The 14,240-nt window shown below is 34.7% G+C and overlaps 1 protein-coding gene across 2 annotated transcripts in view; it reads right to left on the bottom strand.

Moving 5' to 3' along the window:
* Window positions 1–14,240, bottom strand: part of LOC307101811 (uncharacterized protein) — a 59,996-nt gene that overhangs the window by 21,985 nt on the left and 23,771 nt on the right. For both annotated transcript variants that reach the window (XM_079775245.1, XM_079775244.1), the window contains exon 2: window positions 10,152–10,279. In XM_079775245.1, coding sequence (XP_079631371.1) covers window positions 10,152–10,279 — 128 coding nt within the window. The remainder of the gene's footprint in view (window positions 1–10,151; window positions 10,280–14,240) is intronic.

Below are 14,240 nucleotides of genomic sequence, written 5' to 3'. Positions count from 1 at the left end.
CTAAGGAAAAGGAAAGAATGAAAGTCAAGCAAACAATGGCCAGTTCCCCTTGGGGGAAAGAGCTATGATTCATCCTCAGAGTGATGGAAGTAATGACCTCAGAGTGTGCACACTTCCTCACAAGAATTCAGAAAATGACACATTGACACATTGTACTAGTAATTCATACCAACGGAAATACCTTAGTATCACCTAAGCAAGTCTTGGTCTGATGGATATATAGATTGTCCTTAACTAAAGAGACAATTGTGAAAAAAAATCTCTATTTCCTTTGAAGTACAAAGTGTTTTAAACAGGTTATTTAACTCATTGGATTACTATAATAACCATAATAGGATTTTATAAATTTTTTTAGATTAGAATTTTTATTTTTAGAGAGAGAGGATGGAAGAGGGAGAGATAGAAACATTGATGAGAGAAAAACATCCATGGGCTGCCTCCTGCACACCCTCTAGTGAGGATCAAGCCTGCAACCAGGGCATGTGCCCTGACCTGGAATCTAACTGGCTACCTCTTGGTGCATGGAACAAAACTCAATCAACTGAGCCACAGCGGTTGGGCTAGATTAGAAATTTTAGTATCTATGCTCTTGACTAAAAATTGGGAGGGCATTAGTGAATTTATTGCTAAAAATTCATCTGGAAGTTAGAGTTTAAATATGTTTTCCCAGACATTTACTTGATTATTTTTTATGACCCTTCAATTCCCAAGAAGCTTTCTCATGGTTGATCTCATTTTGTATCTTATTCTTTATGTTTCAATTGGGTATTTGCATATTTGCCTCCATTACCATATAATTATATTATATAACATTTATAAGTTTAACTTTTTTCTATGAAACTCAAAGCAGTTAATGGGTTTTATATAAGTTATCTTCCTCCCACCCCACTGAATTAAGAAACCAAAAGCACCATCATCCCCATTTTACTGGTCAATCTACTTCTGTCTCAAATGCTGGTCAAGGCTCCATGTTACTCAAGCTCTGATTTTCTAGGTCCAGTTGTTCATAGCCCTGGCCTCACTTGAGAATCACTTGGTGAACTTTTGAGAAACAGTCATGCCCACACCCTATCTCAGACCAATTGAATTTGGACCTCTGATGGTGGGGCCTGAGCATCAGTATTCTTTCTCAACTCCTTAGGTGATTCTAACCTACAGACAAGCTTCAGAACCATTGCTCTTAAGCAGTGCCTTTCAAACATTAATGTGGGTGGAAACCATATGAGGATATTGTAGAAATACAAACTGTGATCCAGTAGTTCTAGATGGCCACTGAGATTCTGAACTTCTAACGCTCTCCCAGGTGGTGCTAATGCATAACCCAGAACACATAAAATTACTTGGTGACAATGTCCTCGATATTTCCAAGGATAGTATACAACTGGGACCATTCTAAATGCAAAGGAGAGAATTCAGTCCACCACATACAATGGACTCATTAGTACATTCAGCAGAATTCTTACAAAATCTGAGTTGAGAAAGACTGCTTCATGTGTGAATGGAAATTGAAGTAGAAAGATTGCTTAATACCCTTCACAACTTGACAGCACACTATAGTCATTTCTATCTTCAAAACCTCACTAATTCATTTGCTAGTGTAAAATGTTCTAGATTCATGGGGCATTAATATTTTCTTCATCCACTTCCATATTTGCATCCTCCCATTTATCCCATTCTACTTGTCAAACCTCTAAACTTTGGCCTCTGTCCCATCACTTTACTGAAATTACCCCCTCCGAGATGAACTATTTCTTTGTTTAAATCCAATGAACTCTTTTAACTCCATATTCCTTTTTATACCACAGACTACTTCATGCTTGAAACATTCTTCCTCCTAGCTTGGGCTGCTGAAATCCACTCCTCCCTCTCAGCTCAGCTTACTCTCTCTTCCTCTGTCCTCTCATCTTTCTCCCTTTCTCTGTCTTTCTTAAATGTTAGCTATCCTGGGATTTTACCCTTATCTTCCCACTCTACTCACCTTTTTTGGAGGCATCTTGCCTAATCCTATTGCTTTTTGTGAATGTGTTGATGACTTCCAAATCCTTGTCTCCACCCCAGAGCAATTTTTAATTGTTTGCTACACTTCTTCCCCTGAATATCAATTCCTTCATCACCAAATCGCAACCCATCACCATCCTCAAATCCCTTTTTCCTAGATCCTCTATAGTTAACTCTACAAATAATTTTTTTAAAATATATTGAGAAACAGGAGAGGTGATGATACCTGGAGAAGGAAAATAGAGTAGTAAAAACTTATAAACTTCCCTAATTCCAAATTCTGCCCTTCAGCCTTAGAGGTTCAGAAGCCTCAGTTTATCAGATGTTACCTCACAATAAACCAATATCATAACATTTATGTAAAAATTCTGTAGCCAAGTTAGTTTAATAAATTGTAGCTTTAATATTCCTATCAGTGTGACCAGGACATGATCTCCTTATAGAAAAAAATATATAGGAAGTCAAATAACCAAATATAAGCTCAGTAAGCATGAAATAAGTGCAGAGGGATTATTAAAAAATTTAAATATATGATAGAATCAGGCTAAGATTGAGTACTTGGCTTATTCTATAAATAGTAATAAAGCACAATGGGTGAAGCTTTGCTAAGGATCTTAATTCTTAAAGTTTGTCATCCACTAACTCCTCACTTAGTAAGCTGCTTCCTGATATTCCTCACTTAGGAAGCTGCCTCATGACATTCCTTTTTCTCTCTCTCCATCATTGGCCAACCCCTCCTCTACCTTCACATACACCCATGCTGCCTCTTAACTGACACAGTCACTGATGTCTTCAGGTTTTCCATCTGCTTTCCATTTATTACAGTCTCAATGTTCAGGAAGTCATTCCAGTTCTTTAAAATAACCCCTCTTTTCTACTCTGACTTTTTATTATTTATTATGTATGGTAACTCTCATTGAGAAATTTCATGTTTAACGCCTAAGTTCTTATTGTTTATTATGTATGTTAACTCTCCGAGAGAAATTTCATGTTTAATGCCTAAGTTTCCTCACTGTCCTTTACCCAAGTATTGCCTACAGATAGCATCATTCACCTGCTTCAAAATCCTGGGTATCACAGTGACTCCTTTTCCTCCTTCATGTCCCCAAACACTTAGATACCAACTACAGTAATTTCCATAGTCCTCACTTTTTCTCAGTAGCATCACTACTGTACCATCTACCTGGCCCTTACCCTTCAGGAGGGAACCTCTCCAATCTATTCTCCATAATGCCTCCAAGTGGAAGAAATAGGAACTGCTATTTTGGGGACTATCACTGTAGGCCACATGATAGCTAAACCTAAAGCTGCTGTATCTAACACAGTGCCTCTCAACTGGGAGATCTTTTCCTCCCAGGGGACAATTGCCAATGTCTGAAAACATTTTTGGTTGTTGCAACTTGGGGGATGTCACAGCCATCTAGTGAGTAGAGGCCAGAGATAATGTTAAACCTCCTACAATGCACAGAATGGCTCACATCAAAGAATTATCTGACTCGAAATGTCAGTAATTCAAAGGTTAAGAAACTGATTATCATCCTAAGCAAAATGAAGTATAGCCACCAAACTCATCCTCTCACTATTATCTTCATAAATATATGCCCCCAAGCTGTTCTCTAGCATGAGTCATCAGTTTCTAATGTTCTGAAATTCATTTTCTCAGTCTCCAACTCCACTCCGTCTCCAACTTCTCTCCCTGTGCCTCCTGAAATGCCACCCATAGTATTGTGTTTTTGTATTCAAAACAATGTAGGATTGCCCAGCCAGGGTGACTCAGTGGTTGAGTGTCAACCTATGAACCAGGAGGTCATGGTTTGATTCCCGATCAGGGCACATGCCTGAGTTGTGGGCTCTATCTCCAGTGTGGGGTGTGCAGGAGGCAGCTGATCAATGATTCTCTCTCATCATTGATGTTTCTCTCTCTCCCTCTCTCTTCTTCCCTGAAATCAATAAAAATATAGTTTTTAAAAACAACAATGTAGAATCTAAATGTTCTTGTGATATATCTCTAATGCCAATATGTATGATGCTGGTCTATTTTTTTAAATTCTCTGTGTATATTTGACTCTGCTTTTCAGAAGAGCTCCATGTTTCTCAGCTGATGCCTACACATTAAGCATTCTTAAGGTTTCTTTTATTTTAATCTCTATAAATGGTAGTCAATTAATAAGTGTTAATTCCTGAGAGAATTACAGTTTTGAGGTCCTTGTGTGGTAGTGTGGTACAATATCAAATGAAGTCCCAACCTAGACAAAAAGTGCCAATCATCATGTACTCCAAGATCACTGGCCCAATACCAGTAATAAAATCTATTTTTTTTCCTCCTTCTTCTAGGCATAAACTCACTGAAGATAGGACTCTACTTTATGTTTTTGGTAGCCTTACCTCCTAATATAGTGACTCTCAAAGAGTGGACACCCAATGTTTATCAGATAAATAAACATTAAATAAATAATAGTGAGGAACAGTCTCCCTCGCTCAGCTCCTTTACACAATAATGAGGGAAGCCATCTACAAACTTAGAGTAATTAATTAACAAGCCCACTCCCAAATTTTCCATGTTTATATGCTGCAAAATTGCACCAATGGAAATTCTTGTGAAATAAGAACTCTCACTTAATGGTGAAGACACAATCATTTAGAAATCCTAAAGAGAATTATTTTCTCTATGTCTTAATGCAAAAATATGAGGCTATCTATTATATAACAATTCTTAGATACTGATAATATGATAAATAAATTTATTATAAATAAACAATTTTAAATAAAATTATAGACTCTCTATGCAGAATCTTTAAGAAGATGCCCTTATGCATCTTTTCTCATTTTGTGTTGACAAGGCACAACTTGGCATTGGCTCATCTAGATTAATGATAATCAGTTCCAACTTATAATTTCTTTGGTTGAAATCTAGTTGAAATATTAGAAAGAATTTCACAAAACAGGAGTTTTGAAAATGTCCACTTAAAAATAATATCTTACATTTCTCTGGGGTCTCTTGGTTTTTACAACAGTATTTTAAATTAATTGTATTGACTTGCTAGGTAGCTGTCAATTCAACTGTCACATATCTTCTTTTCAGGCATAACTATTTAAATGATGAGTGATGTACATATACACACTAAGACAAAGTGTTGATAAGTTGATTCTTTGGATTGAAAGGCTTATATAGTCATTAAACTTCCATAATTAGAAATTTCCTATTGAAATTGTATTTCATATTATCTTAATAATAATTTATGTCATAGTACAATTAAAAGTTTTCTCTTTAATATGTTTAATCCCATAATTTATTCAATCCCTCAATATTAGTCTAGATTAAAACTTTTTAAGTAAATGATTTTTTTAAGCTGAAAAGATCTCAATACTACTTCTACATTAGAGCCTGTTCCACTTTAGCCAAATTAATGAACTGTCTTCTTCATTACAACCAATTCTTTACTCCATTATATTCCTCCTATTGTGCTTATTGATGAAAAATGCTAATAACCATTAATTATTTTATTTAACAAGTTTTGCTGGGGTCCTTTTACCTACTATACCAGGCATAGTTCTAGACTCTGGGGATACAACATATAAGAAAAACAAAAATAGACAATAGCATTGCCTACCTGGAGGTCATATTTAAATTGATTACTGCCTTCACAACAAAAAAAAAATGTATATTTAAGTGCCTGAAAAATATCCCTCCCTAAAATTATATACTGAGCAAAAAGATCATTATTTTAAAAATTACATCTAAGAGAATTTGATACCTGTTATCTTCAGGCAAAAAGAAAATGATCACAGAAAAAAAGTCTGAAGATGAAACCTGGATTAAAGAGCAACAAAAGGAGTAAAGAGTAAATTAAATTCATATTAACTCTAAAATAAAAAATGATATTTTCCTATGCAGTTTAATATACATAGAATTAATAGATTTTGAAAAGAAAAATCAAATAATAATAGATTTTTATAAGAAAAAGATGCACTTTATAACAAGGCAATCATAAAATATAAATAGTAAAAAAGCACATAACTTCCAAACTAAAACAGAGAGAGAGGAATCCATATATATAAAAGGCTAATATGCAAAGTGTCCCCTCCAGAGTTCAACTGGGAGACCAGGAGTTTGATTGCTCACTATGATGTGTGCTGACCACCAGGGGGCAGCGCGGAATGAAGGAAGGGCAGGAAGGCCCCAGCCAGCAGCCAGAAGGCCCTGATCCGCCCTGATCACTGGCCAGGCCTAGGGACCCTATCTGGGCACAAATTTTGTGCACCAGACCTCTAGTGGAATAATAAAAATTTACAGTCATTTCAAAAACATGGATGCAAGGAGAGTCAAAAAAGAAAACAACAGTTGGGACAAATATGAAGCAAAAAATCAGTATTTCAATTAAATGTAAATAAACTAAATTTTTCAATGAAAAGGCAAAGTATCCAGACTGAAATTTTTAAAATACTGTTTTAAAAAAAATGTCCAAAATATAAGTATACAAGAAGAAACAGAAAACATGAACAGTCTTATAACTATTAGTGAAATAGAATCTTTAATGTAAAACTATTACAAAGAAAATTCTAGACATACTGAGATCACTTGTGAATTCTGCCTTAAGAAAGAAATAATGTCAAATATTTACAAAATCTTTCAGTCAAGAGAAAAAGTGAGAAAACTCCCAATTTGTTTTATGAGACCAATATAAAGTTTTTATCAAATTCTAATGAGGACATTACAAGAAAGGAAATTGTAGTCTAATCTCACTCATAAATATAAATGAACCAACACTAAACCAAAACACTAGCAAATATAACAATATATAAAGAGAAAAATAAAACTTGACAAAGGGTTTGTTCTAGAAAGAAAATTTTGTTTAACATTTAAAGTTGAATCAACATATTTCACCTTATTAACAAAATTAATGAGATAAAATACCCATTCATGGGAAAACTACTGTAAAATAAGAGTAAAGAAAACATTTCTTAGCCAGATGAAAGTATCTGCAAAAAGCTTAAAGCGAAGGTTACACTTGATATTTGTTGAAAACTTTTCTGAGATTGGGAAATTCAGTATAATTGACATTTGGAAAGCTAAAATTTTCTTCTAAAATTAGAACAAGATTAAGAATGTCTACTTATCTTTCCTATTCAGCATTTTTGGTGTCATAAGCCATGCAGTAGATATGAAAAACTATATAGAAGAAATATAATAAAAGAAAATTTGTTTTGTTGTTGTTTGTATTTCTAAAATGGAATAATTGAACACATACAAAATTCAAATGAACCTACAGATAAAAATATTTAAATAATATGTTTGCTTAATAAGTTTGTATGGCTAAAGACAGCTAGAAAAATGATGTTTTAAAAATTCAATTTATAATAGAATCCACAAAGTAAAATATCTAGGAATAAATCTAATAAAAAAGATGTATAAAACTCTTATACAGAACTTTTAAAAATACTATTGAGAAATTAAAGAAAACAAATAAATGTTCTTGGACTGAGACTAAATTGCTCTTTAGAGTTGATGCAATCCCAATAAAAATTTCATAACAGTGTGTGTATATGTAATTTAACAAAGTGACTTTCATATGTATATAAATTGAAAGAACCAAGATTAATTAGACACTATTGAAAAAGAAAAACATAGTGAAAGAACTTACTCTGCTAGATGTCAAAAGCTACCACAATTAAGACAATGAGGTGTTAGTTCAAAAATAGATCAATGGAACAGATTACAGTCTGATGAATATATGAACAGTTGATTTATGAAAAGATTATAAGTGGGCAGAACAGTTGGAAAAATATTTTTTAAAACATGGCTGAAACAATAGGATAGCCAAAGGAAAAAAATGCTGAACATCAACTCCTACTAAAGTTATATGCAAAAATGAAATCTGGGTGCATTGTAAATATGAAAGGAAATCAATGTAGTTTCTTGAAGATAATATGAAGAAGGATTATTATCCCCTCACTGTGATAAAATTATCCTTAAAAACACTAACCATGAAATAAAAGATAATCAGATTATAGTAAGAATAGAACTTTTGTTCACAGAAAGACATAGAAAGTGAAAAAGCAACCCACAGAATGGAAGATATCTATAACTTTCAAGAGGTTTACATCTAGAATATATTCAACAAATCAGTAAGAAGATAAAAAATCCAATAGAAAAATGGGCAAGGAGTTTGAACAGCACTTCACAAAAAAAGGATATCTAAAAGGCCATCAAGGTATAAAAAACTGCTCATTTAGTAGTTAAGAAAATAGAAATTAAAACCAAAATAAAACAGTATACACCAAAGTGCCTCAAATTAAACAGACTGATAATGACAATGTTGTCAAGTATTTAGAGCAATAAGCACATCCATTCATAGATTGCTGGTGGGAGTATAGATTGGTGTAAACACTTTGGAAATAATTTAGTATTATATCAGCTAATTAGGCCATAAAATGCTATGTATCAAACAACAACAACAAATATCAATGGGATATACTAAAGTGCACCAATGTAGCTCATGCATCTACCTGGGGGCTGGACTCAGTTGATCGAGGCTGGCTCTCTCTACTGGGTTGTGATGGGGCTGGGCTTGGACTCTTGTCTGCAGATCAGATAGAACTCGGTTGATCTGGGCTGAGCTTAGTTGGGACAGTTCATCTGGTTGGGCTCTACTTCTACGGACTCCTCCTTCTGGAGTATTATCTTTCAAACTGAAATGTATCTTTGTCCAATGAGATAGGTAGTGAGGGAGATTTAACTTTTACCACACTATAAGCAAATAGCAATTTGAGTTGGCTGGATATATTTATTTGAAAAAGTATAATCTCTGTTCTTTAGAACTATTACAAAATATTTGAGAGATTTGCGGAAAGGCAGGAAAAGGAATTAAAGATTGGTCATTCTAAGTACAGTAAAAGAATGTTAGATACTTGGCCCCTTCCTCTTTGCTCTAGAAAAGGAATAAATATTATATACCTTTCTCTCCCCAATGTCTTCACTCCCTACCGTTTACCCATATACAGTATTGTTTTCTGGTTTTCTAAAAGTGTTTAAGAACTTTGATATTTTGTACACATTTTATTTCTTACCCTAACCTATTTTTTCCTAAAATTACAAAAATTCATAACTACAGCTACAATTTTTAAGAGTTAATTTTCTTCAACATGTTTTTCTCAGTCTTCCCAGAGAAGATGAAGAAAGTGGGCGGAGAGTGAGAGCTTGTTTGATAAGCCTGATTCTTATTCTGTTTTAGTGTGAAGTCTGAGGTGTTAATCTTGTCTTGTCTTTTAATCTAGGTAACGATAATGGGTTGTTTTTCAATATTGTTTCAGCTTCATTAATATGCATGTTGTCCTTTTTCATTCAAATAGTACTTTGAAGCTAACTTATAAGCCTCTCTCCTGCTTTAGGCCTGACTTTCTTTTTTACTTTCACATGTTTGTGTTTTGTCTCATTATAGCTCCTGATTCTTCTATTCGCTGCTCTACCATTATTCTTCCTGATTACCACATATTTTGTGCTTTATGTCTGGTCTTTCAGTATCTTGTCAATTTCATGCTTATAAAAACTTTATAGTAAACTTCAACAACAGTAATTTTCAATTATGTATTTGATCAACTGATATTAGTGCTTATCCTGTGGCAGGCACTGTCCTAAAATTATCTTGTGGACCACTTGGATAACCAGGGCTCCTGCCTCACATGAATAAAGTATTTGGGGATATCTACACTGATACACACCTATACTGGTTGTAGCACCCAAGCTTAGCCTGCTCTCTCATCCCCCATAAGGGTGCTTTCAGATTCACAAAAGTCCCCATTGTCAGATATTCTGTAAAAGTAGAGTGCCAAGGTTTGAAGATCTCTCTTTTAGAGCCCTTCTGCAGTGCATTTAGCTGGGAGCTACTCCTGTACCCCTCCTAGTACAATGCTGAGAGCATGGGGTTTCCACAGATCATTCAGCCAAGCATCTGCCTTTTAGTTTTCTCAATAAAGCTTGCCTTGTGCTTGCATCACATGTGATAGATGTCTGCCTTCCACCTATAACTCTATGACATGGGACATAACAAAAAAGTCCTTGTCTTCATGGAACCTCAGTGAGTTAGAGATACTATGCAAATAGAGATCACATTTATTTTAGGCCCCCAGAGAGCATTTTGGTTATTAATTTTTACTTGATAAAACTCCATTGTTTGAATAACTTGGGCTTATTTTCATCCTGGTCCTCTTAACAACTTGGCTCTGTTCCATGGTCACAGATAGTACCTCGAACCAAGTCATCCACCTTGTGTACCCACAGGCACTGCAATGAGAAAGTTAAGACAGTAAATAGATTAGCCCCAACTCACAAAACCACCAAAGAACAAAATACTTTGAGCCAATAGTCAGTATCTTCATCTCCTTACTTGGGAAATAGCAGATAGCACTTGACTCACTTGTTTTATTGAGAAGTCCCTTTTTCTTTCCTACCAAGTTTATAGGAGTTATAAATGAAAGGAAGCAAAAGGGCCTCTAACACTGTGATATATAGAAAGTGATAACTTAAATTTTTTAGTATTTATTATAAGCCTATCATTTTCCAATATAATTTTCTAGCTAAAATAATAAGCATAGAATAAATGAGATTGACCATAAGAAAAAATACATTTCAGGAAGAAATAAAATGATTCAATCATTTCTTTTTTTTTCATTGATTCACTCATTAAACACAAATTTTGAAGTGGATCAACTGTATAAGCCAAAGTTTTAAGCAATCTGATAGTGTAGAGTGAAGAAGTGATGGGGGGAGAGGGAGGTTCAAAGATCAACAAGACACATTCCCTATACTCGGAGAATTCACAGCTTAGTTTGAGATGCACAGAAGTGTGACAAGTGCTATGGTAGAATATGTACTAAATTTTTCCAGTTCTAGGACACCTTCCATTGGGTTTGGCCCTCTCAGGTTAACAAGATAAACAGAGTAATAACAAAGATCAATATAGCTTATGTATTTTTAAGGTAAAATACTGACTGCCAGATATTCATCCACACCATAAGGATTTCCAAATGGTAGATTTGGAGACATTTGCGATAAGGCCCATTCTTAAACTCTGAAGCCTCTGCCAGGCTACTTACTCCAAGTTTAGTTGATCAGACTCTCATTTACAGTAAAAAACTGCAACCCAGGAAACAGTACTGATGCACCTCTTGGTATCTTGTGGTTTACAGTACCAAACTCTCAGCAGGAAATCTCCCCCTAGTGTGTGGTCCTGACATCAGGCATAAGAGATACTACACTAGACAACTTTATGTCCTTCTAATATCCTTTCTCTATCATCAAAGTTAAGGCATCTCAAAGATTGCATTTATAAGTCTGCATAGCAGGCATGAAGAATATGAAGAATTCTAGCTCTGATTATTCAACCAAATCTTGATCATTAAAATAATTTCTTAAATATTCTAAGATACAAACAGATACAAGATGTTGAGGGTATAGCCCTAATCACAGGTAAATAAAGGGTGTTCAAAAATTATTATTTATTATAGAAGGCACATAAGAGAACATAAGGAACATATGAGGGAGAGAAATCAACCTAATAAGAAGTTTAAATACAAAATTACCATGAAGTTAATGAAGCTTAAGCTTCAAGACCTCTCACTTGCACTGCACCCTTCTGCCCTTGAAAAGGACCCTAGAAATGTATTCACTTCATCATACCTCAAATTTTCAAAGTTGTGATTTTTTTTTTTTTAGCAGTAATTGGTTAAGAATGCTATCTTTTTCTCTTCCAATTGCATCCTTCATACATTTTTCTATCCTTTGAGTGGCTTTGGAGTGGTTTCAGAAATTTGGGGGATTTGACTAAGAGAAGTTGAGTTGGAGATAGTAAATTATGTTTGTATGGTTCCCAAGCACTTTCATGTATATCTAAGTCACTGCTAACCATCCTGATGTAGGAATGGTCGGGGAATACTCCTGAGATCCCATTGATAACACTGCTCACCCAACATTGTGGATAAAGTTGTTGCAGAATTTGCAAACATGTTAATCTCATTGGAAAAAATGATGGCTCAATAATACTTGAAGATATTGACCACTATGATATTTCATAGCAGCTATGTTTTCTTTTAGTTTCTTCGCATATTATAATAACTTAAAACACACCTGACAATTGGAGTTTTTCTTACCCTTACACTCAAGGATAAAGAAATAGTCTGCCCATGATAAAACTGTTCAAGTTTGCAACAGTAAGTAAAATGACATTTTAGGGCCTCTAAAATATATTTAGAAGATTTGAAAGAGAATTTCAATTACAAAATAATTTGCAAAATGTTTATTGAAAAAGTTTATAAAATTTGCATACAATGTTTTTTAAATATATTTTTATTGATTTCAGAGAGGAAGGGAGAAGGAGAGAGAAAGAGAAAGATCAATGATGAGAGAGAATCATTAATTGGCTGGGGATTGAGCCCGAAACCCAGGCATGTGCCCTGACCAGCAATTAAACCATGATCTCCTGGTTCATAGGTTGATGCTCAACCACTGAGCCATGCCGGCCGGGCTGCATACATGTTTTAACAATTACTCAAAAAGGAATTTGCAACATTTTTGTAAAATAAGTGAGAAATTATAGACTCCTAATTCAATGAATATGAAATATACCTTCTTGCTCCTGCATTGAGAGAAAATTCAGATAAGAAAATTAATGGCATATGAAGTACAAGGGGTAGAGATGAACATTAAAATAAAAAGAAATTACTCTAACATAAAGGGTTATATTTTTAACACAAAATTTTAAAATAATTTCAAGGGCAATAACTTCGTAAGAGAGAGATAAATTTTTAACAGAAGTAATAAATAGAGCCTGGGATGTTTTCTAGTCCAGTTAATAAAGTGGTGTGAATCGTAGGAACACAATAGAAAATATAGAAATTATTTGCCAGTATGATATAAAATTCTGGCATAGAGTTATAAAAATTATAATGTATCTAGTAAACAAAGATATCAAAACAAACTGGTAAATAAGCGCCTTCAATTCAGAGTATTTGAGATTAGTTACTGTTCAAGAAATCCTAAGATGCCCTGAAAACATAAAGCTAGCACAGGAAAGAAACTTGATAGAGTTTTTGACAAATATGACCTCAGCCTTATCCTATATAATAAAAGGCTAATATGCAAATTGTCCCCTCAACTGGGAGTTCCATCAGGGGGCAGGGCAGCTGGCCAACAGCCCGCAGCCCCTCCCCCTGGCCGGCCTGGCCCCATCGGTCCTGATTGGACCCCACCCTGTGCATGAATTCATGCACCCGGGCCTCTAGCATTAGATAATACCAAATACTAGTTCTGAAGCTGAAAGAAACTTTCCTAAACTTTCAATAAAACAAATTCAAAATCAAGTTTAATCAACAGTGTTAGAGAAATGTGATCGACCTACTGTCCGAGGGAATGAGTGCACTAACCACAACCAGAAATCTGGCCTCTTGAACAGGTTTCCCACAGTAGCCATGGTGGATCAGGCACCCTCTCAGCTCCAACTTACTCCTGTTCTATATTCACCCAGCAAGAAATTTTATTATCTGAATTTGCATTTCAAAAAAGGTTTTTATTTGAGGAAGAAATTGTGCTTGACCAATTCAGATCACAATTCACATTTAATCAATTGCCATCCTCATTTATTTGTCATTCTTTTTGAATTTGGTCAAGTGACAGAAATTGAGTCCCCCCTTCTGTAAGTCTATGGATTCTACATCGACTGCCTGGATAGAAATCCCAGATTCTCCATTCACTAGCTGTGCAATCTCGGGCAAATTTCTTAACCTCACTTTGCTTTAAAATCCTCTTGTGTATATGGCAAGAATATAGTATTTACAACATGGAAATATTTGCAGAAAATGAGTTAATATATATGTAAAGTGCTTAGAAGAGTACCTGGCATAGTGACACTATAAAAGCATTAGGTATTCTGAGTATTACCTTAGATTCAATCATAAAAGGCCCTAAGTTCTGGAATCAGACTGCCTGGATTTATGTTCTAGCCTTGTCCACAACTAACCTTAGGCAAGGAATAAGCCTTTTATGTCTCAATTGCCTCAGTTATAAATGGATTTAACTATTGTAGCTATCTCATAGGGTTGTTTGATGATCAGGTGAAATAATATATTTAGAAGTTCTAAGGACAGTGGCTAGTCCACAGTAACCACTAGCTACTATCCTGTTTCACACATATTTGTTAAATGTACACAAATTGCACCTACAAAGAGGCCTAAATATAACCCCTGCTCTG

Source organism: Cnephaeus nilssonii (genome assembly GCF_951640355.1).
Source record: "Cnephaeus nilssonii genome assembly, chromosome: 6".
NCBI classification, from domain to species: Eukaryota; Metazoa; Chordata; class Mammalia; order Chiroptera; family Vespertilionidae; genus Cnephaeus; species Cnephaeus nilssonii.
This window is presented reverse-complemented; position numbering and strand designations above follow the sequence as displayed.